The sequence below is a fragment of the Morchella sextelata genome (genome assembly GCF_020137385.1).
Source record: "Morchella sextelata strain SCLS chromosome Unknown scls_23, whole genome shotgun sequence".
In the NCBI taxonomy this organism is placed as follows: domain Eukaryota; kingdom Fungi; phylum Ascomycota; class Pezizomycetes; order Pezizales; family Morchellaceae; genus Morchella; species Morchella sextelata.
In genome coordinates this window covers 1,218,324-1,238,398 of record NW_025408638.1, presented here as the reverse complement: position 1 = coordinate 1,238,398, position 20,075 = coordinate 1,218,324, and the positions used below count along the sequence as shown (strand labels likewise).

The following is a 20,075-nucleotide window of genomic DNA, read 5'->3' as shown; positions in this document are numbered from 1 at the left end:
TACCAGTATTTATACCTTATAATGCTAATTTTTATGATAAAAGCACAGACCTTTTGGCCAAAAGGGGCCATATAATGCCAATATATATGAAAATTGTCCACCGGTGGGGAATCTCACCATCGGCGGTATTTCACCACCGGTGGGAAATTTTCATAAGTTTTGGCATTAATGATTGAACATTTACTTATTTAGTATAGCGCAGCATAAAGACCGAAACTCAGTGTTTATACCGGTGGAAATGTACTAATGTAGGATAGCGTGCAGATACAATGACTGAAATTCAGTGCTTATACCACCGATGGTAAATAATTTACTACCGTTGGTAAAATTACTTTTGACACATTTACCGCTCCATAGACTAGATTTGTTTTATAATCAAGTAGTTTAATAACCAAGATTCACATAGCAGAGAATAACCATTGTTGTATATCTGTTATCAGATAACTCACTTGACTCAATCTTAAAATTGCACGGTTGTTTAGGCAAAGAGGATCGTAACCCCATGCTATCGATAATCACCTATAGCGTTGGCAGAAGATACATCTGACCTGTGTTTAGAAACACCCTTATACGTTTTCCCAGAGTCCATTTCTTTATCCGATCTATACACACCTTTATATAGCGACTTCCATGGATAATCCACCGCCACAACGACGAGTGATAGCTAGAAAAGTTAATCTTCCACTTCACCTCAAGGACAATGCTACAAAATATTATTGTGTATAGAGTGTATATATATAATTTCCAGCTCGAAGAATTAATATTTTTGATGACCAGTATGAATTAAGCTTAGTCTCCTGCGGTTCTGCCCTCACTGCAAAGTTGAGATGCCAGGGATACAGTATGAAAGTGCATCCACATCACCTAGAATACGTATTTACAGTCCCACAATTATTTCCCTCCTCGGTCTCTTTAAATTCACACATAAATATCAAGAGCTTATTGTTCTCTGCGTCGGGTCAAAAGGGTTTAAAAATTGGTATCATCTACTATAGCATGTTACCTCGCGTCAAGATCCCTCTTCATGTAACCCTCCCCATAGCATACCATATATTCCTACAGAAGTCAAATCTCATTGAAAGCTAATAACAACCGAATGTCTCCAATGAGAGATCACCATTAGGGCTGAGGACATGCCACATGTTTGGTTGTTACCCTGTCCTTAAGTCCTGCACAGTCATTCGTCCTTGTGCTTACAAACATAAAGGCGTTCATTGGCACCAGGGTTGCCATATAACAACGGCTGTCGACCACTCCGGCCACCCGCAATTCACTGCACAACAGGTTCATGCTACTCGCACCGCAAAAGCGGTCATCAACCACTTTGCAAGTATATATAACACGAATTCGAAGACAGGAACTCGTAGGAGATATATAGAGGATCCGTTGAGATTTCAGAATTTGACCTGCGATAATTATTTGACCTCTAGCTTGGTTACCTCCTTTCCCCACCTTTTATCTCTAGTTACAAACACTATTTCCCATCTCATTACAGTAGGAAATATGGTTTAAGTAAGCGGTACTATTTTGGAAGAGATGAATCCTGAGCTGCATTGAGTCAAGTTAGATCAATGAAAGAAAGCCTTATCGCACAGAAGGAATAGCTACATTAACCGCGGCCATTAAAAGATTGTTACTCACATGGCAGAAGTATCCATCATTCAGCAGTTGGAATTAGGTTTTAGAGGTAACTATCCTCTGGAGACTTAACGATAGTCGAAATCGCGTCGGGGCTCATAGCCCCTGAATGAAGACGGATAACTATTTTGTGGTTTGGGTCTAGTGCCGGATGGTGCAAGCTCGATGCGCACAGCGGGGTTATAATAATCGGGCCTTGTTTGTGGATCGAGCGCAGGGTTGAGATTAGGCTGGGTACCGACCATATTTGAAGAGCGCCCATGTGGATAAAAACTGGAAGAGCCATATTGAATACCATCTCGCTCGTAGAGCTCTGTTCGATTAAGCTGCTGGTGAGCCTGGAGTCCAGCGCGACGAAAATGTTGAGAATCCACGTCAGAGTCTTGTACCGAACCCTGAATGCCACGAGCAGCGGGGAAACCAGTTGAATTTGGGGCATTCCCATATTCGCCGGTATTTACTTGGACCTGGGCCGTGTAATATTGATAATGCGACGATGACTCTCTGTGTCTGTTGTCGTAGTCTTGGGAAGGCATGTGGTGGCGTGCTTGTAGATCAACTGGATTCTGATTTCCAGACTGCTGGACGTGGTATTCATAGCCTTCAGATAGAACTCCATACTCTTGAACCTGCTCATCGTGGCCGCGTCTGATGCTAGCATCAAGTCTATCATTATAATTATGCCTATTATCCATATTTGGAGGTTCTTGGTTGTGTTGCCTGTCAGTCGACGGATTATGTCCAGTCGTAGGACTAGAATCCCATATCATATTGTTTTCCTCATCAGGTTCGAAATCCAAGATTGCATAATCCCCAATCTCAAAAGATGCAGGCGAAAGCTCTCTTGCAGATTGATTTGAACAAAAGGTAGTACAGTTAGCCTGTAACTCTTCCCCTCCATGGGGACGAGAGATCTGAACGGGAGTACTGGAATTTATCAACATTCTGGACCCAGTTATCTCAATATCGTCATCGGATGTTAAATCAATAAAGGGATAGGGTCGCTGTGACCACCATTCGTCTCCAGAGCATTCTTCCTGGTCCTGAATTAATGCCTCTTCTCCTGCGGTATTATCCATAGATTCTTGAGCCCCAACAACGGTATCTGTGGGGGAGTATGGTAGGGTAAATGGCGGAGAGTATGGTGGAGTGGCGCATGTCTGGCTCTCAAAGATGTCTTCGCGGTGTGCGTACGGGGGATAACAGTGTCGTTTACACTGATATCCATCCATCGAAGTCTGATCAGTGATATTTATCCCTGTATAGGTGCTACCAGGGGCCTCCGGCTCATTCCCACCTCTATCTGTGTCAAAAGGTCCATGCCCATGAGGTCTAGTGATGTCTCGCTGCGAAGAGCCTGATTTTCCCTGCTGATTTAAAGTTGAATCAATACGTGAGCCTGTTAATTCGAGGCATGGTATGTCTCTGGCGTGGGGAATGTTATTGCTTACCGAGGGAGTTTCCATATTTTTAGCTCCTTGTTTGCTAGTGGAAGTTGCTTGTATCGGATGCGGTATCAGAGGTATCTGAGCATGAACCTTTGAAAGGCAAAATTCGTTTTCCAGTGTAGTTTTATTTTCATCCACATTCAGAGGCCTAAGTTCAGGAGAGGAGAACAGGCTATCGCTTATCGGCTCTCGGGATGACCTTTGATGAATATCTTCCACTAGTTCCTCACCCTTATGCGTTTTACGAATATGGGGTTCCTGCGTCTGCTGAGCAATTGTGCATTTGGCTGTTGCTTTCTCCCGCTCATTTTGTCTCCACTCCCTCTCTTCTTCTGAGATCATCTGCTCGGAGCTCATTTTGGCTAGATGTTCGGGAGTGACGCTCCCAGCAATCAGAAGTGCAAAAAGAGTTTCATTTTTTTTGAGGTTGAACAGAATCGAGCGACACTTCTTTACATATGCATTGTGCTCAGTCCTTCCATCGTTGTCCACGGTCCGCTCGATACGCTCAGCCAGCTGTCTACACCAGGTCTCCTCCGTGTAAGCCACATCGAGCACGACCTCAAAACCCCTTATCATCGGTATAGCCTTTGCCAACAGATTATCATACAGAGCATCCAGGCCCTTTTGTCGTCGATCCGCTTTCGATATTTCTGCTTGTTTTTGGACGTCGTCCCTGAACATTTTGACAATAGCTTCTCTTTTTCTGGGCTCAGCGGCCACTTTGTGGTTTGGGCGTGGGTTCTGAACTTTAAGCCCTATGTCGAAGCCCCTCGCTAGATCAGGCTTTGATTGTTCTAAACCCACATTACTTTGTGCGTACTTCCCTTCTAGAAGCTTTCTTCTGGCAGTGCTTGTTTCAGACGCCTCCTCTTCCAAAGTAATATGTGCTCCGTGTTCCTCCCCAAACAGACTTCCTGCGATATCATGTTCTGGTTGCTGGAAAGCCTCTCCCCACCTATCAGCCGCTCCGCGCCTTAAAGGTATATGCTATTGACTTATCAATCTCGTTTTCTCTTCCATTGAACGAAAGGAAAGCTTACTCCTGACTCTCTTGTACGACTGTAATCTTCCAGTCGTATCCGCTTCGGTGCCTTGGGTAGAGGGGTTTTAGGTTCATCGCTCTGTGACTTCTAGAATATTTAGATTCATTGTGTTGTTAAGAGCATCTGATCTCCAAGAATACCCACTAAAGAAGGTGCTGAGTGATCTGGGAATTCGGGAGAATGAATGCGCTTATTATCTACCGTAGTCGCTTTTTTTTGCGCCTAGTATGTATTAATTAGATATTACTTGAAAGAGATTTACTAAGGTGGCCTTCCATGGAGAACGCTTACCATGTCTTTGGTAGTAACAGAAGCCGCTCCTTTACTTGTGGAAGCATCTGCCCGGGCTTTTACTTGCTTCTTCTCCTTGAACAACCTGTTTTGTTGCAATCGCATCCTCTAGGAAGGGATGTGAGTACTATGAGTATTGGCGTAGGATCTGACCGGGTGGAATACTTACTTCCATTCCCGCGTCATATTCGTCCTCAGATTCCGTGGATGTAGCAGGTTTCTTTCCTAATGACGATTTTCTTCTTTGTGGGATATTCTGATGCGTGTAAAAATGTTAGGTTTGAATAAATGTGCCGACAAAAATCCAAGATTGCCGATAGCCCTGAATTGAGTGTTTAGTCACCTGTTTACGCCCCTGCTTCTCTACCTCCTGCTGGAAAGCTCCCTGGGAAAACGGTTAGCACCTTCAGAGGAATGGTTGTGAAACATCTAAGTACCACCTTGGATAGAGGGAAAGCTTACTAGACTTTTTATCCTTTGATTTGGCTTATTTAGAGGGCTTTGCATCTCTTGTGGCGAGGATGTCTACGTAAAGACTGGGTTAGCAAAAATCTGAGGCCCAATTGGCTCTGATACAGGAGGAACACACGGTGACTATCGGTTGTGCAGGATTATTCCTATCATATCCTCGCTCACGCATTGCTAATATCTCCTTTACAGTTCCTTTCCTTCTTGGCGCCGACGGTGCCTCCGGCGGCGGATACTAGAATGGATCTCAGCAAACCTGATAGGGAGGAAGAGCGACCAGACGTACCTTGTCCGGAGGATCCTCTTGGGTGCGAGCTTTTTGTGGTTGACTCTGCTTGCGAATGGCCATTGTCGATGTTCTTCGATGACTGTACTAGCTTTGTGGCGGTGGTGGTGGTGGTGGTGGGGGTGGTTGTGTGCGGTCAGCCAAAGGTGGTATTAGAAATATTACCCTGCAGTTTTAGTTCACACAAGTTACAGGTGCATGTATATACATACTCTGACAACCCCCAATCCACAGCAATTGATCTCAAACCAAGGCACGACCACCCCCTCGATTAGCCTATTGGGATTAACATGAAAGCATCATTATCAAACCTTCTTAATACCAATCCAGACAATGACACAAGCGGCCATAGTTGTCTCTAACCTCCGGCTCGAAGGTAGCGCAATGTTAAAGTGATAATGATTCCACGGACCCCTTCGATCATTACTCGAAATTATACCGCATAGTTTCATCTTTGCGTTTAGGCCAGCTATGCTGTAAAAGTCAATAAGTGGGGGAAATGCTAGATGAAACGACGTATGCTCCCGCCAATTGCTAGAGCTTTTGGTCCTATATCGTATAATATTTGTTGACAGATCTGTTGTGTGTTTAGAAGGTACATGTTTCACGGAGATCTATACGTATACGTCGACCCTCAGAATCATTGGACAGCGCCTTTATCTCTATCTGTATCAGAGGCTTGGAGTTAATCTCAGAGACCAAGCTAAACACCTCTCTCTTGGAACAAGATTTCGGTAGCTATCCTTCCACCACTGTTCACTGTCCACAATTCCAAGCATGTCAATACGCTATCTCGACGAAGAACTACTTTGTTTCTGCGTTCGCTCCTAAGAAAATGAGAGCATTTTTACTACTCATCAGAGCTTGGGAGCACGATTTCGACCCAGTACGTTTCTTTTATTTTTCTTCGCCTGTATCATTACGAAATCTCAGAGGAAGCATATTGGAGTCTAAGGAAGTGAGATAGCTCAGTATATTTCGCAGAACCTGTAGGTCTAACTGCCCAGCACCTCCTATATTCGTGCTGTCCAATCATTGCTCCTGACCTCTTGTCAATATTCCATTGCATAATTAACATGGAAGTGAACAGATTCTCTTCGGCAAGATGTAACTCTTGACTAGCATCAGCTACAAGGATATAATCAAAGACGAGTGCAGAGCAGTCAACTGGTCTGCATTTCCGTGAGACTGAACCACAACCAAAACAGAATATGATAAGCTAGCCTGTTCATGAGCTCATCTTTATTGAGAATTCAGCAGAGACTTCCATCGTGTCAGATCTTTTTCACATACTCTTAAGATCAGAGAAACCTAGTGAAAGACGATTCTATATTTTTAAGGGGGTGGGAAAATCTTCCTCCACCGATAATAATCTCATCTACTGATTTCTGTTATCTTGAAGATGGGATCAAGGGTGCGATATGAGTGAGCACGCAGACGGAACCTTTAACATTAAACAGGAAATCGCTCCGCCTTCAATCCTCTGAGATATTCTTTTTCATTTTCCTTTTTTCTTTTTTTTACTTTGCTTATCTTCATACCTTTTCATTCTGCTCGAGGCCTCCTCCTTGAAAAATTGTTGAACGTATTTACAGCTTTTATAAGACTCATTGGCTTGAAAAAGTCTCGTTTCAATTCTCATGTTGGGTTGAGATATCTCAAGTTCTCAAGTTCCAATCGGCAGGGTTCGATATTCCAAGACTACGTCAACGATGGAACAATCATCACAACAATACTCCACACTTGAAAATGCATTCACAATAAAAGCAACCAATCTCGCCCCCTATTTCCCATCATCACATCCTGCCTTGACCGTTCACAGTAAGTAAACTAATACAAATCAACCAAGGCTACATTGAAGTCAATCTAGTTTACCTCCCAACACTTCCAACATACACACACAGCTCCCGCGCAACTAAACGCATACACCAACATCCACTTCACCAACCAACAGACCAATATGCCTAGATACCCCAGACCCGAAGGCTTCGGTCCCCGTGGTGCCCGCGACGACCGCGTCGGCGAGATCCTCCACGATTCAGATGAAGAAGTCGAAGTCCGCGATCGATCACCGTCCCCCGAGTGGCGCCCTTCCACCCGTCAGTACACAATCCCTCCCGCGCCACCTCCAAGCCTCGAAGATATACCGAAGAAGCGACCCGGAAGCGGCAAGACCGAAGCGCAGATTGCGGAGGCCGCCACTCGGGTGGAGGATTGGATTGCGGATGTTGAGAGAGCGGATACGCGGAGCTCAGAGGACGGAAGGAGACAGAGGTTGATGAGAAAGGCGCGCGCGGTGTTGTTGGAGTTTTTCAGGAAGAAGTAGGGTTTTAGTTGAGATATGATGAAGGCCAATGATTAGTGGTTTATGCGTGCAGGAAAGAAATTGCAATTTAGAGAAAAAAGAGAAGAGCATGATCTGGAGAGAGGATTAGGCATAAGATGGGGCGGGGGTCTGCGAGTATAGCACGTTGGTTTGCAGTTAAAGAGAGCGCGAGGAGAAATTTATATCTAGCTAGAATAAAAAACATTGATTTCCGAAATAGCGTTTTGTGAGTTTCGGCGAGATTTGTTTGCAATAATAGTTGAACTCAATCACCAGTCCAAAAAGATATAACCGTCGAAAACCAAGGACTACCCTACCAATTCATCCACAGCTAGCACATACACACCACAGCTGAACTCTACTCAGCTGATACCTATAATCTATCTCTTGTCGGTTCTCCGAGAGAATAACACCCCACACTTATCCCACATGCAGCACAAGAACTCCGCCGGAATCTAGCTTTCTAACACACTCTGCACCGTGTCCACATGCAGCGATCCGAGCCGACACCCGGCTGCCAATCTGCAGCTCGGCTGTCCCATGAAAGGAGATCCTGTTTTAGCTCCAGAGTAACTACCCTCTTATATGAAGAACAATCAATCAATCAAATCCTCCCCAGCCAAGACAGACGAGTGATATCTCATGAAGCTTGAAATTGGATGAGCATGAGGTTCAGCTGAGAGTGGGAATGTTGTGGTTCTTAGTGCTAGTTATCGATATTGTCCTTCTATCAAGCTTTACTCTCTGCTTTGTTGTGCACGCCTCCTGTTTGTCCTATTTCGACATCTGGTGGGGGTGGTGGGGTCTATTCCCGATGTCACGGATATGGGAATTAACTTCAGGCATCTGTTGGTCACTTTGATTTTGTTGGCTGATGACACTCTGGGTCTATTGAGTCTAACAACAAGATCTTGGGGCCTTCAGCCCGTTCCGCTTACTGTACGTCTGCACATCTATGTCTCTGATACCCTCTGCGTATCATAGTTTATTTGCATCAAACCGCCATATATCTTTCCGCCGCTGGCTTATGGGTACTTCAAGAATACTAGACTCAGTATCACTGTGCTGTATATTTTACAAGAGGACTACTTGGTTAGTTGGAAGCGGGTTGGGTATCGACCGATCAGGAGGCACATAAATGTAAAAGGTTGTATTTAAAGGCATCTAAGAAAACGGGAAGACATATACGTTAGCGTAAGAGCCCTGTGTCGTCTCCACGTATAGCTACACGTGTAATTAAGAATCACTTTTAATACCGCACGGACTTGGTGAAGACCCTTCAAAAACAGAATAGAAGTACATAAAAAGCAGCTGCATGGGCCGGACTTGCACGATTCGGTACATAGAAATTCAAGCACTAGGGAAGGCTCTCAGGGGAGTGGAGAAAACGAATTAGAGAAATGAAATGACTAAAGAGACATCAGCTTGATGTGGGTGGCGGAACTCCCCTCACAATCATCATATGTCAATAAACTAGAACCCCACGCTTTTTTGAGCCGAATACCAAAGTAATTGAAGAAATTACTGATCTTGGAGATTGGGAGCGACAATCTCTACCAAATACAGACCAAGATACCAATATCAATCAATCACCGCTGCTATAGACTCAGTTCGGAATCACCCGTGAATCAAGGGTCACCAAGCACGAGTCCGGAACAAACACACGCTTTGTGGCCCCATATAAACCAAGAAGAACCTGGCTCACGGACATTTACCTTGGCTAGAGGTAAGATCCGATTGCCACCTGCAGCAATAGCAGGTACACCAGAGCAGTTATGCTCCGTCTTCATGAACAAACGCTAGAAGCAGAAATGTTCTAATATGAATTTTGAGGTGAGGATGTGTGGTGATTGCTTTTAAATTTTCGGGTTCATGTTGATTGATATCTTTTCTTCCTGTTTTTTATTTTCTGGTTATTTTCTCTCTTTGATAAAAACGAAGAGTTATTTTCTTCGGGGGAGCACTGGGTCAAACTGAAACTTTCTGATATGAGATGAACGTAGTCACCGCCTTTTGAGAGATTAATCCTCATCCATGTTCAGTACTATGTTCATCCGAGATGGAATATGGCCTGAAAATGTCGCTTGTGGAGCCCTTCGACGGGGAGTCTTCAAAAGAGATCTTTTTGGCGTAGTGCTTGGTGATCGTCCGCTGTAGATATAAATCTCATTGGGTGTCGGATTGAAAGGCTCCGCAAGTTTGTAGATGGGTAACGCGCAACGCCACTCCTCATAATGATATTCAAGGTAGTGAATGGCTTTGTCGTATGACCGCACTACATCTGGACTAGCAGGCCCAGGGTACCCAGGGAACTTTTCACCAGCAATGCTGAAATACCAAGGTGCCAAAACAGTGCTACCAGATTCAACATGTAAGTTAGAAGTGAGCGCAATAAAGGAGTTGCCAGATCCGAAAGATGCTAGCTTTAGTAGGTGAACACGGAAGCATACCCGATTTCCTGGAGGATGTTGACAATGTCCGGGAGAAGTCTTCGACTGATCTGCATAGACGCACAAGCGAGAACAGTGAAAATAATGATGAGAGTCGGAATTGATGTCCCTGTCGTATCAACGGCCGAGCCAGGGTTTAAGTAGGTTGGGATGAATTGGGGCATTTTAATAGATGTTTGTTATATGATCGATGGTGATGGAGGAGGAGAAGTAGTACATGGCGATTCATCACGCATTATAATGCCCCCATTAGTTACCCGCTCCCCGCATTCACACAACGTCACCTACATAACATATTAGACTGTGGACCACTACCGGCAATGGACAAGAAATTCTATCTTTGAACCGAGATGAGTCAAACTCTGTGGAAGAATGTATTAACTCGCATTATTTATACTGGCTTTTCCTGAACGTTTACCCCGACAGGCCTTTTCCTGACAGTCCCCCTCATAGTTACTAATATTTACCCATCTTTACCACCTCCCCGAACACACTGTCTTTCAAGCTTTGTTACCATAGAGATCTCTACACCGGGTTAGGAAACGTATGACGACAGCCGGTACTTGGGTTCAATTCCCTGGCGGAGCCAATTTCAAATCCTTTTTTTTACCCAAATCTTATTTTGAAATGGAAAGAAGAGAATCAGCTAGCAATAGTTTTGTGACTATATTCATGTTGGGGGGAAGTCAAAGCGGTCTCGATCTCAAAACCTCCAGACTTGGCCCTGTCTTGTACATGTCTTGTCTTCACAGAACCACCCTACGGCACGACACACCACGCCCAGACCACCAAGCGGACGCCAAATCCATTTTTACCATCATCTCAAGCACACCGCCATTAAAGCTTTGTTAGCATAGCGATTCTTCTGTAGGCAAAATATTAACCTTCAACAGCACATTTAATTGCGTGGATTCTACTGTTATATATTTCTTCCCTTCGCGCATACCATACCAGCGCGGAAATATTATTCCTCCGATCCGTGATATCAAAGTGTTTTCTTCAGTATTCCCTTCTCATAACCAAACGAACCCAATTCGCTACCGCACCTGCTACTACCACCATCATTACCATCGTCAACAAGCAGCGACGATTACAGCTTTAGAAAGAATTTCAGCGGCCCCATGTCACCCTCCATCAATTTTAATCACTAATATAATAGCGAGAAAGCCCGGGATGATAATCCCTCTACCCCGAGCCTTTCTTTTCAAAATCGATATCCCTCTTCTATCTATATATACACGTATTATTCTCTTTCAATTACAATTATCCAAGAATATTCATCGCGTCTAATAAGCACTTTAACGAGTTTAAGTCTTTAAGATGGAAATGTGGTATACTTAAGGGTTATCGGTACTTCCCAGAAGCCGTCCGCTTTGAAAATCGCTATATAATAATAAGAATAATTACTTCTTATTTTCACAGAAAGGGATAGAAACTTGATTCAGATATAATAATAAGAATAATTACTTCTTATTTTCGCAGAAAGGGATAGAAACCTGATTCAGATACTTCACTAATCTACTCCCTCATGGACATCAAGATAAATCACTTGATCAGGTTTCCGTGATAAAATTAGTTCCTTTCCTCCATTATTTGGCAGTAGACAGGAGCTTTGATAAAGTCATCTCAAGAGCTTACGAAATCGCATCTACAGCTCTAGATCTAGTAAAGTTTAAATAAGCTCTTACCGTGTAAGACATCTTGAAGGCAGTGATATCAGGGCTCGATTAGCACCAGGTATACGGAGCCGGACCATTAACCTTTATCGATACCTGAGATCTATTCGCGAACAACCAATTCAAATACTCCGTCATTGAACGGGGAGGCCGGGCGGAATCAGAGAACAACCACGATCCTAAATCGACCTCCGGAGGTGAAGTTCAGATGGTTTTGCATAGATTAGGCCAGTCTAATTACACACTAGCCGTCCACAATTTTTCTTTTGGAGGGGATCCATCAGCATTGACTCATTTTATAACACTTGAAACAACAATATCTTTTAATAAAAGACCTGCCCCAGCCGAACATCGCCGGTCTTCCTTTTTGAAAACCATGAAGTGACAATAATTTACACGCGTATAAATGTTGACATCGCAAATCTCAACATTTCAACAGCTGTGATGCCTGGGGAGACTTTGACATTAAATAAACTCTCAATATCAACCTGTCACATTGTGGGTGCCCTTGGTAGTGGAAGGTATATCTGATTGGTCAAGCACTTTTCGACATTGATAGCCAGCTAACATTTAAAAAGAAGGAGTATATAGTGTTTTCAAACATCGGAAATGACAACGTCGCCGCTACACCTGGGTCAGTCTCGGCCTGGTTTTGTTAGGTCTTCTCGCCCCACTTACAATTTATGATAAGTGTATCCCATAAATGGTGTGTCTTGCTCCCTGCCTTGCCTAGCTGCTAACAGACCTCTCGGCGAATCCCCATACTGGCCGATATATTCCTGAGATATAATCTCATCCTCATCAGGGAAGCATCTGAGTACCATGTTAGCTCTAGTAGCTACTAATCACTCGGGCGACCTACGAGGTATCAGTGATTGATGCTAGTTGCGGCCTAAAAGGAGCATCAAAAGTCTTAAGCTTTTTCCAGTCTATTCCATTAAAGAATGGGTGTGCCTTAATTTCCTGGGCCCCAAGGGACCCCAGCCTATATTCAGCAGACGTGAGTAAAGATAGAATTAGACTCTTGGCCTCTTCTGATAGATCAACATTCTCGGGAAAGGAAAAGGTGTTCTGCCAGTTCTGGATTTTGACTGCGGTCTCTCCCTCTATATTTGACCAAAAGGGCGGCCATCCGATTAAGCATTCATACATTATTGCTCCAAGACTCCACCAATCACATTCTTTACCATAGCCACTCTGGCTCAACACTTCGGGCGCAATATAGTCTGGTGTCCCAACAGTTGAGTGAGCTCTAAGCCGTTGCGATTGCCGCCAAGTGTTCAGTGACTTCCTATCAGAAAGTTCAAGATGAATCTTATCCACTATGAGAGAATTTCTGGTCCGTCCGCTTGTGCCGTTAGAGTTTTGTAAAGAGCCTCGTCCCGTGAGAAGGGTACTATAGTACTGTGCACTATGCCCTTTGCGAAATCCAGTTGCGAGACCAAAGTCAGAAAGCTTAATGTGGCCGTTCGAATCAAGAAGAACATTGTCCGGCTTAATGTCCCTTTATATGTTCATAGTTTATTAGTCTTCAGAACCTTCAAATTTGAATTGTCGGACACATACCGGTGGATATATCCCATATTATGAACAGCTTCGATAGCAGATACAAGCTCAGCCATGTAGAATCTTGTAATATCCTCCGTGAATGTATCGTATTTCATGAGTAAAGTCATCATATCACCTCCTTGCAGAAACTCCATAATTAAGTAAAGCTTACTTTCGTCCTGAAACGAAAAGCATAATCCAACTAGCCATGGTGATTTTGCATCCGCCATGACATCCCTCTCTGCCTTAGCATGCGCAAGATCCGCGTTTTTCATTCTATATTTTGGTATCGTTTTCATAGCGTAAATCTTTCCAGTATCTCGCTTTTGTACCATACAGACCTGACCGTAGGCACCCCGTCCAATTACCTTCAAAATCGTAAAGTGCTCTGGCCGAAGATTTGTTCTTCGCAGACGCAAGAATTGATTCTCTTGATTGCCTAATTGACTTCTCTTCCGGTTTTTCCTCTCCTCCGATAGTGATTCGCTCTCTAACTCTTTCTGAAGTACGAGGAGTCTATGACAGGTTAATACACATGCATGTGAGGAAAAATGAGCGAGGGATTAATTCCGGTACCTCTCGTGTCTTTCTCTTCCATGTCTGACTGCACCTCGGTAGAATAGGTCCGCTTTGATTCGCAGGGCATTCGCACGGTCTTGTGTCGCTTGCGAGCATCTTCGTGGGTCACGAGTGAAGGTAACATAATCATCTTGAATTGTAAAGTTCGAAGCTCCCGTACTTCTAGTCCATGCCGTAGTCACCCTCTGCGTTTCCAGAATCTCGCGGTTTTCATCGACCCAGACATCCCCGGGCTCACCATGACTGTCAGGAAATATGGATGGAAGGTTGTTCATCTCAGAGATAAGAACAGGTTCTTCTGTACGAGGTGTGAGGTCGGCAAATGCCTCGTACGCAGAATGGTCGAAAGAATCGTCTTCGTCATGTTGGGAGGTGGAAACCTGCTCGGTGTGACCCAGATTCGGCTTTTTGCGACCGAACCTGAACGATTCCAGGAAGCCAGTCATATGGACAGGTAGAGGTAGACCTTCTAATTTTAGTTATGTAGACCAGATCTTGGTGTAATGATTATAGTAATCGATATGGCCGTGTATACAGAGCAAAATGTTGATAGAGTGAGCTTAGTATATACGGATGGTGGGTTAGTCTCCTCCACTTGAGATAAAGTTCAAACGTGTGGGAGGGTGCATGGCTGGGCAAAAATATATCCATGTATAACGTCGCCACAACGTCAAAATACATGTAGGTACAAGCGGTAGAAATACGGTACATACGTGTACATGTATACACGCCTACTCTCTACTAATACAGTAACTACATGTACATGTAAGCCCCAATCTTACACTGTGAAAGTGGAAAGACGACATCTTTAGGTTATGCAACGGTGCATCCAAAGTGATATCAAATCTCCCGTGACCGATCCCCTAGTAATATTGAATCCGAATGTCTCGACGTAATTAGATCAACCTTTCCCCTAAGACTTAAGTGTATTCCTTCCCATAGATTAAATTTTAATTTAGAACTCCAAAGTTTCAAGAATAGTCAATATAAAATGCACTAATAGACACCAATATCAATCTAGCTCCTAATCTTCCTATGTAGACCGAATTTCATTTGTAAAAGCCTGTAGCCAAGTCATGAAGCGCAGTTCTGGCATCACGGGGCATAAAAGCAGTCTCTTTTCGCATAAGATATCTCTCCTCTGAAGTCCTCATGAGGGTAATTTAAATTTTCTTGAAGCTCGTTTGACCAGCAGGGATCAATGTGGATCAATCCTCCTCAATTTACACAAATGACTCAGTTCGAATAAATTTCTACATACATGTATTCTATGCTTCTCTGCGTGACTGATGCCGGGTAACATCATGTGACCTTGAATATATACAGGCATGTACATGTATGTACATGTAGTGTCCCTCCACTGTCACGCATGTACGTTCCAGTTCCCTGTAGTACATCCCACTTCTGTCCACTAATTTCCTTTCCTCACCCTTCTCCACCCTCCCCTCCAATCCGTGCGTTATTAGTACATGCTTGGCAGAATCACATATCTACGCTCAACGTGCATATCATGGAACCAATTGTCAATGCAAATAATGCAGTCAATGTTGCACAGCAGTTCAACCCTAGGCTTTACGGCAATGAGAGAGCCCTCTCCGTAGCGGTTGGTGAAGATGCGGAGACCTCGGTATACGACGAAAGATTCACCCAAGCCGGTGAAGCTTTGAGCACGACAAGTGCAACTCCCTCTGCAAGTCTTCAACAATATGATCCGCTCTTCGAATCGAGAGAGTCTTTCTCTTGGAATCAATTTCTTGAGACCCCGCCCACAGCACGTCCTCGAGGTGCCGCGCCTATGGAACCACCCATATGTCCTGAACTACTTGGGTCAACATCTAAGACTCATGCGGACGATTTGATACCTGCCGACTTTCTCAACGCTCTCGTGAGGGCCAACGCCGGGATGGACTCACGTGAAGAGGCCATCATTCCACAGACCCCGGTCTCTCATCCTCATCAGAACACCTTTATTGTTCGGTCAGAAATGCACAATGATGTTCTCTGCACCACCGCTCCGCCTGCCCAACAGGGAGACGTCGGGCCTCTACCTGGTGTTCGATCTTCTCTTCGAAATCGTCAATCTATCCCTGAGTGCAGCACCTACCTCTGTAAGTGGTCTGGCTGTAATCAATCCTTTGACGATGTGATGCTTTTACGTGTAAGTCTAGAATCACTTCTTACATCCCAATATCTTTTTGACTGTTGCTAAATTCTCTTCATTCTTTTTAGTTCCATGTAACAGAAACACATGTGAGGAGGGGTTCATCAGTTACTCTCAAATGCGCCTGGGATTATTGCGGAAAAGTGTACAAAAAACGTGATAATATCACTTCTCACCTGCATACCCATATACCCTATTTCGAGCATGATTGCGACTACTGCGGTCGTAAATGGCAGCGGCGTCATGATTTGACTAAACACATTAAGGTATAGTTTTTTCTTTCTTTTTTTTTTTTTTTTTAATACCATCATATCTGTGCTAATTTGCTTGCCTGTTGAAAGCAATCACATGCGCCCGTTGTGTTGGGCAGTCATAAGTATTGGCCTGTTAAGCGTTTCGTAGGATTATACAGTGACAGATCGATTGCCGTGACGGAGATGGGTTCTTTCCCGCAACCGGCGCCTCTGGATGTCTTGCCCGAAGGAAAGCTGCATTACATCAAGATCGAAGAGGAGTCGTTACCTACCAACCGAGGTCCATTCATAGCATCCGACTTTTCCAACCAAATTTCTTCTGCGACTCAAAACGTAGCAAACAGACCGGCAGAGCAAGGAAGATCAGCATTTGTCAAATTTCATTACTCACAAGTGGCCAAAAATCAAAACGCAAGTGAAGTTGCAGCGGACAAAAATTTAGCTATCCTTGAGCCTAACTTTAATCCCGCTAATACCGATCCTTCGAGCTGTTCCTTGGGGACTGGGAGTCAGAAGACTGTTCTAAACCCTCAAACCTCTCCAACCAATAATCCCGGCGAGAATCAACCTAGCGTGATGAAACCTCCATCCTCCTCCGAGAATTCAACACACTTCACTGGACCAACGCACGTGTTGAGGAGCAAAAGAAAGACTCCATTCCACGACATCAACCCGGCTCCTAAGCGGCATCAACCCGGAGTGCTATCACTCCCGACACAGCGCAGAGACAGGCCCATCGACAAGTCACTCACGCCCCTGGCACCTTTGCCTCTCCCAATTCCTCCCCCACTCAAGCATGTCGCTCATTCGGAACCTCCAAGAGAACAAATCACCCCTCAAGTTAATGCTGGCGCGAACTCGGAGTCGGGTTATAAGGTTTTTTGAAATGGCAAACTTCTAAGGGTGCATTATCATCGAAGGAGGAAACATGGGCTATAAACTCAACGGGAAGGTTTACGCAATGTATTGAGGCTTCGATTTACATCTACCATTTTAATCCCGTGTTCATAATCAGTATAATCTGGGGATTATGTGGAAGATACGACAGTCAGATACAGATACCAAATGCGTAATAATAGAATCAACTTTTGTTTAACATATTTGACTCGATTCTTCTTCAGGAGGAATCAATTCTTATTAGAGCTACATATATGTTTATCTCATATATCCTGATGCTATCAAAGCCCTTTAGTGGTGTAGCCAAATGTAGAATTCGTAACCGTGAGGCTGATCCAATGTTTCTGATAGCATATTGTATGATGTTTATCGATAAGGGCAGCCAGAAACACTTCAAGCTGATTATTACCCATGATCTTTACATATCCGTTCAAACGTCAAAACCTCCACATTTACATAAGTCAAAGCTAGGCTAACATATGAAGTTAACTTCTTGATCATATAGCGTGAATGAAAGTAGAATTACATATATTGATTGTAAATCCATAACCATAACGAAAGATCTTTCTACTACATGTACATATATCAGCCAGCGATACATGTACTCATACCCCTGAAAATCTACCTAATGAAATTTCCATGAAATACACCTGGGAGTAAGCCCGATACTTAAAAGTAATAATTTGAATCTATGTGTGCTAAAGCCCTTACAGATAGGTGCTTTCAAAGGTGTTCAATCTGGTCCTAAGTACAAAATCTCGATTTTACTCGAACCTCTTATACGGCTACGGCGCCCAGAACTAAGCCTACATACATTTATATGGCATAGAGACCTTGGGTAAATGTAGTGGGTTTCCAGTGTGTACTACATGTACATATCCCATCGATTGTAGGCGGATTCAGGCCACCCGCGCGCACCAAACTTTTGGCAACGCAACCAGGAGAAAAAATCTTAAAAACACAAATCGAATCCAAATAAGACAGGAAGAGTAAGATATATTATATCTCGTATCGATATTTATTTTTTTCCTCACGTGTGGTTACTAGTTGCATAAATACATGTATGATAAATAATTCAGTACACGGTTGAACCACAAAACTGTTTTTACAGTCGATGGGATAGCAATTCTTGACATGTCGGTCACAGCCGCACAGAATATCACTCGTTGAAAGTTGTTATCGATGCCAAGTCCTTGGCATATATTACCGCTTGCATATTTCGTACGTCGCGTCTAAATCCATTGTTAGACCTAAAATTCCATTCATCTTGGGGGAGGACATAAACGTACAATGGAAACAAACAGGGCCGCTCTGTTTTACTTAACAATTTCATTTTCCACCTACTACTTGTAGTGATGTCGTACTAATATCGGTACATACTCATATTTCAACCGTTTGACTATAACTATATGATCCATAGTCAGTAAGAATCTTCCATTTTCTTGGTGTGGGGAAGCCTTGAAAATATTTCACGAATAACCCGCAAGTGTATGTCTTACAATATGTGTTTTTGACACCGAGCATTTTGGTCAAGTACATATACCTTAAAACAGCGATCGACGGATCACATCCTCTGCTGCCTTTACGGATCGTGAGTGCCACAGCATGCTACTCGTAAGGGTAGGTATGAGGCCACTATCGATGCACTATCATCTATCAATATATTTTCAAAGAGCAGATGTTAGATCATGATCATGCAGCACCAGAGGGAGATCAATTCACATGTGTCCAATTTCAACCTTAAGTAAATTGGTATATCTGACCTCCGTAGTATGTACCCTAGGAAGGTTGTTTCGTCGGGAAACCGGAGAAATGTATGTTTACCTATATTCCTCACAGCTACAGGTCATGACCTCAATCGGGATATCACAAAGACAACACTCGACCGCATCGCAGATCAATTCTGACTCTAGCTCATGCATCAGTAAATCTTTTATGACTATATTTTTAGGGAGAAGAATATTCTCCGAATAAACACCAACTAATTCGGAGTATTCCCTGCTCATTTGATGGAGGGCCGGGATGACTTTACACTACACCCAGAGCACGCTACTCGATCAACCAATCCAACGCTGTAGAAGAATCCGGTTGCAGTGATGAGCAGAAGGGGGGGGGGGGGGGGGGGGGGGTTCGGAAGAAGATCTTGTTTATTAACTAAAGTATGGTAAGTGTTCCCGATATCTAGAGGTATTTCTGATTCCTCAGGTTTCCGGGACAGAAGACCCCACATAGAAATCAAGTCCTTCTTATGTATTAGTACTCATTGGATCCTCAGTGGCTGTTTCAAAGGGTCAATTAAACTGGATTTGATTGATGGGGATACACCTCCTGACGTGGCCTAGGTATGTACCTCGAAGAAAATTCGCCGACGGAAGATTGCGAGAATGACAAAACTAACCAGGCTGGTGACTTGAATTAACCCACTAAAATAGAAATATGTCCGCCGGAATCACCCAGGCTCGGATTCTAGGCCGGAAGTATTGTCGTTCTGTATCCCAATAGGTTCATGATATGTAGAAACCTCATTTTTCGTGCGTTGTGATGGATCACAAATTATCACTCGATGGCATTACCTTCGCCCGTGAATATTAGTTGTTGATCTATAGGCTTAACCCGGTGAGAGTTTGACGAAGAGAGCACGTCGTGATTAATTTTAATAAAATCTCAAAGAAATTTGATTGACTTGGGTGATGTGATCTTTCTAAAAAAGCCCCCGCTCCCAGTCTTGGCGTTGTATGTTACTGTCACCGACCTCAGTTCCCTACCTTACATGTACCTTCTTCTCCCCTCTTCTTCGTCCATAACAGAAATCCTCTAATTATTGTTTTCCATCCCATCTCATCTCTATTCCAGTCCCGTTCTGCAATAGACCGATCCTGCGTCATTCAAACATTTGTGAGTTTCTACATGTACATGCAGTTATTATATTTTCGGCACACCATTTTCTGGGGTGACTGTACGCGTTATTAGCCATTAGCTTCCTAACTAACACATCATCACAGCTAAG

At 43.7% G+C, this 20,075-nt stretch overlaps 5 protein-coding genes across 5 annotated transcripts; 2 read left to right on the top strand and 3 right to left on the bottom strand.

Moving 5' to 3' along the window:
• Positions 1–1,706: 1,706 nt before the first annotated feature.
• On the bottom strand, positions 1,707–5,240 carry H6S33_007553 (uncharacterized protein; the record flags this gene model as incomplete). The annotated part of the gene is made up of 10 exons (XM_044838914.1): positions 1,707–3,008; positions 3,090–4,076; positions 4,130–4,219; positions 4,277–4,354; positions 4,424–4,531; positions 4,593–4,679; positions 4,767–4,808; positions 4,886–4,948; positions 5,013–5,126; positions 5,178–5,240. 10 exons carry the CDS (start codon positions 5,238–5,240, stop codon positions 1,707–1,709), a joined length of 2,934 nt encoding a protein of 977 aa, XP_044689089.1.
• Positions 5,241–7,137: 1,897 nt separating this feature from the next.
• H6S33_007552 (uncharacterized protein) lies at positions 7,138–7,503 on the top strand (the record flags this gene model as incomplete). Its single annotated transcript, XM_044838913.1, has 1 exon — positions 7,138–7,503. One exon carries the CDS (start codon positions 7,138–7,140, stop codon positions 7,501–7,503), a length of 366 nt encoding a protein of 121 aa, XP_044689088.1.
• A 2,021-nt stretch (positions 7,504–9,524) lies between these two features.
• H6S33_007551 (uncharacterized protein) lies at positions 9,525–10,117 on the bottom strand (the record flags this gene model as incomplete). Its single annotated transcript, XM_044838912.1, has 2 exons — positions 9,525–9,858; positions 9,954–10,117. The coding sequence occupies 2 exons, from the start codon at positions 10,115–10,117 to the stop codon at positions 9,525–9,527; spliced, it is 498 nt and encodes a 165-aa protein (XP_044689087.1).
• Positions 10,118–12,225: 2,108 nt separating this feature from the next.
• H6S33_007550 (uncharacterized protein) lies at positions 12,226–14,202 on the bottom strand (the record flags this gene model as incomplete). Its single annotated transcript, XM_044838911.1, has 5 exons — positions 12,226–12,253; positions 12,308–12,442; positions 12,492–13,133; positions 13,196–13,693; positions 13,754–14,202. The coding sequence occupies 5 exons, from the start codon at positions 14,200–14,202 to the stop codon at positions 12,226–12,228; spliced, it is 1,752 nt and encodes a 583-aa protein (XP_044689086.1).
• A 1,064-nt stretch (positions 14,203–15,266) lies between these two features.
• H6S33_007549 (uncharacterized protein) lies at positions 15,267–17,056 on the top strand (the record flags this gene model as incomplete). Its single annotated transcript, XM_044838910.1, has 3 exons — positions 15,267–15,914; positions 15,986–16,183; positions 16,259–17,056. The coding sequence occupies 3 exons, from the start codon at positions 15,267–15,269 to the stop codon at positions 17,054–17,056; spliced, it is 1,644 nt and encodes a 547-aa protein (XP_044689085.1).
• Between the last annotated feature and the right edge of the window lie 3,019 nt (positions 17,057–20,075).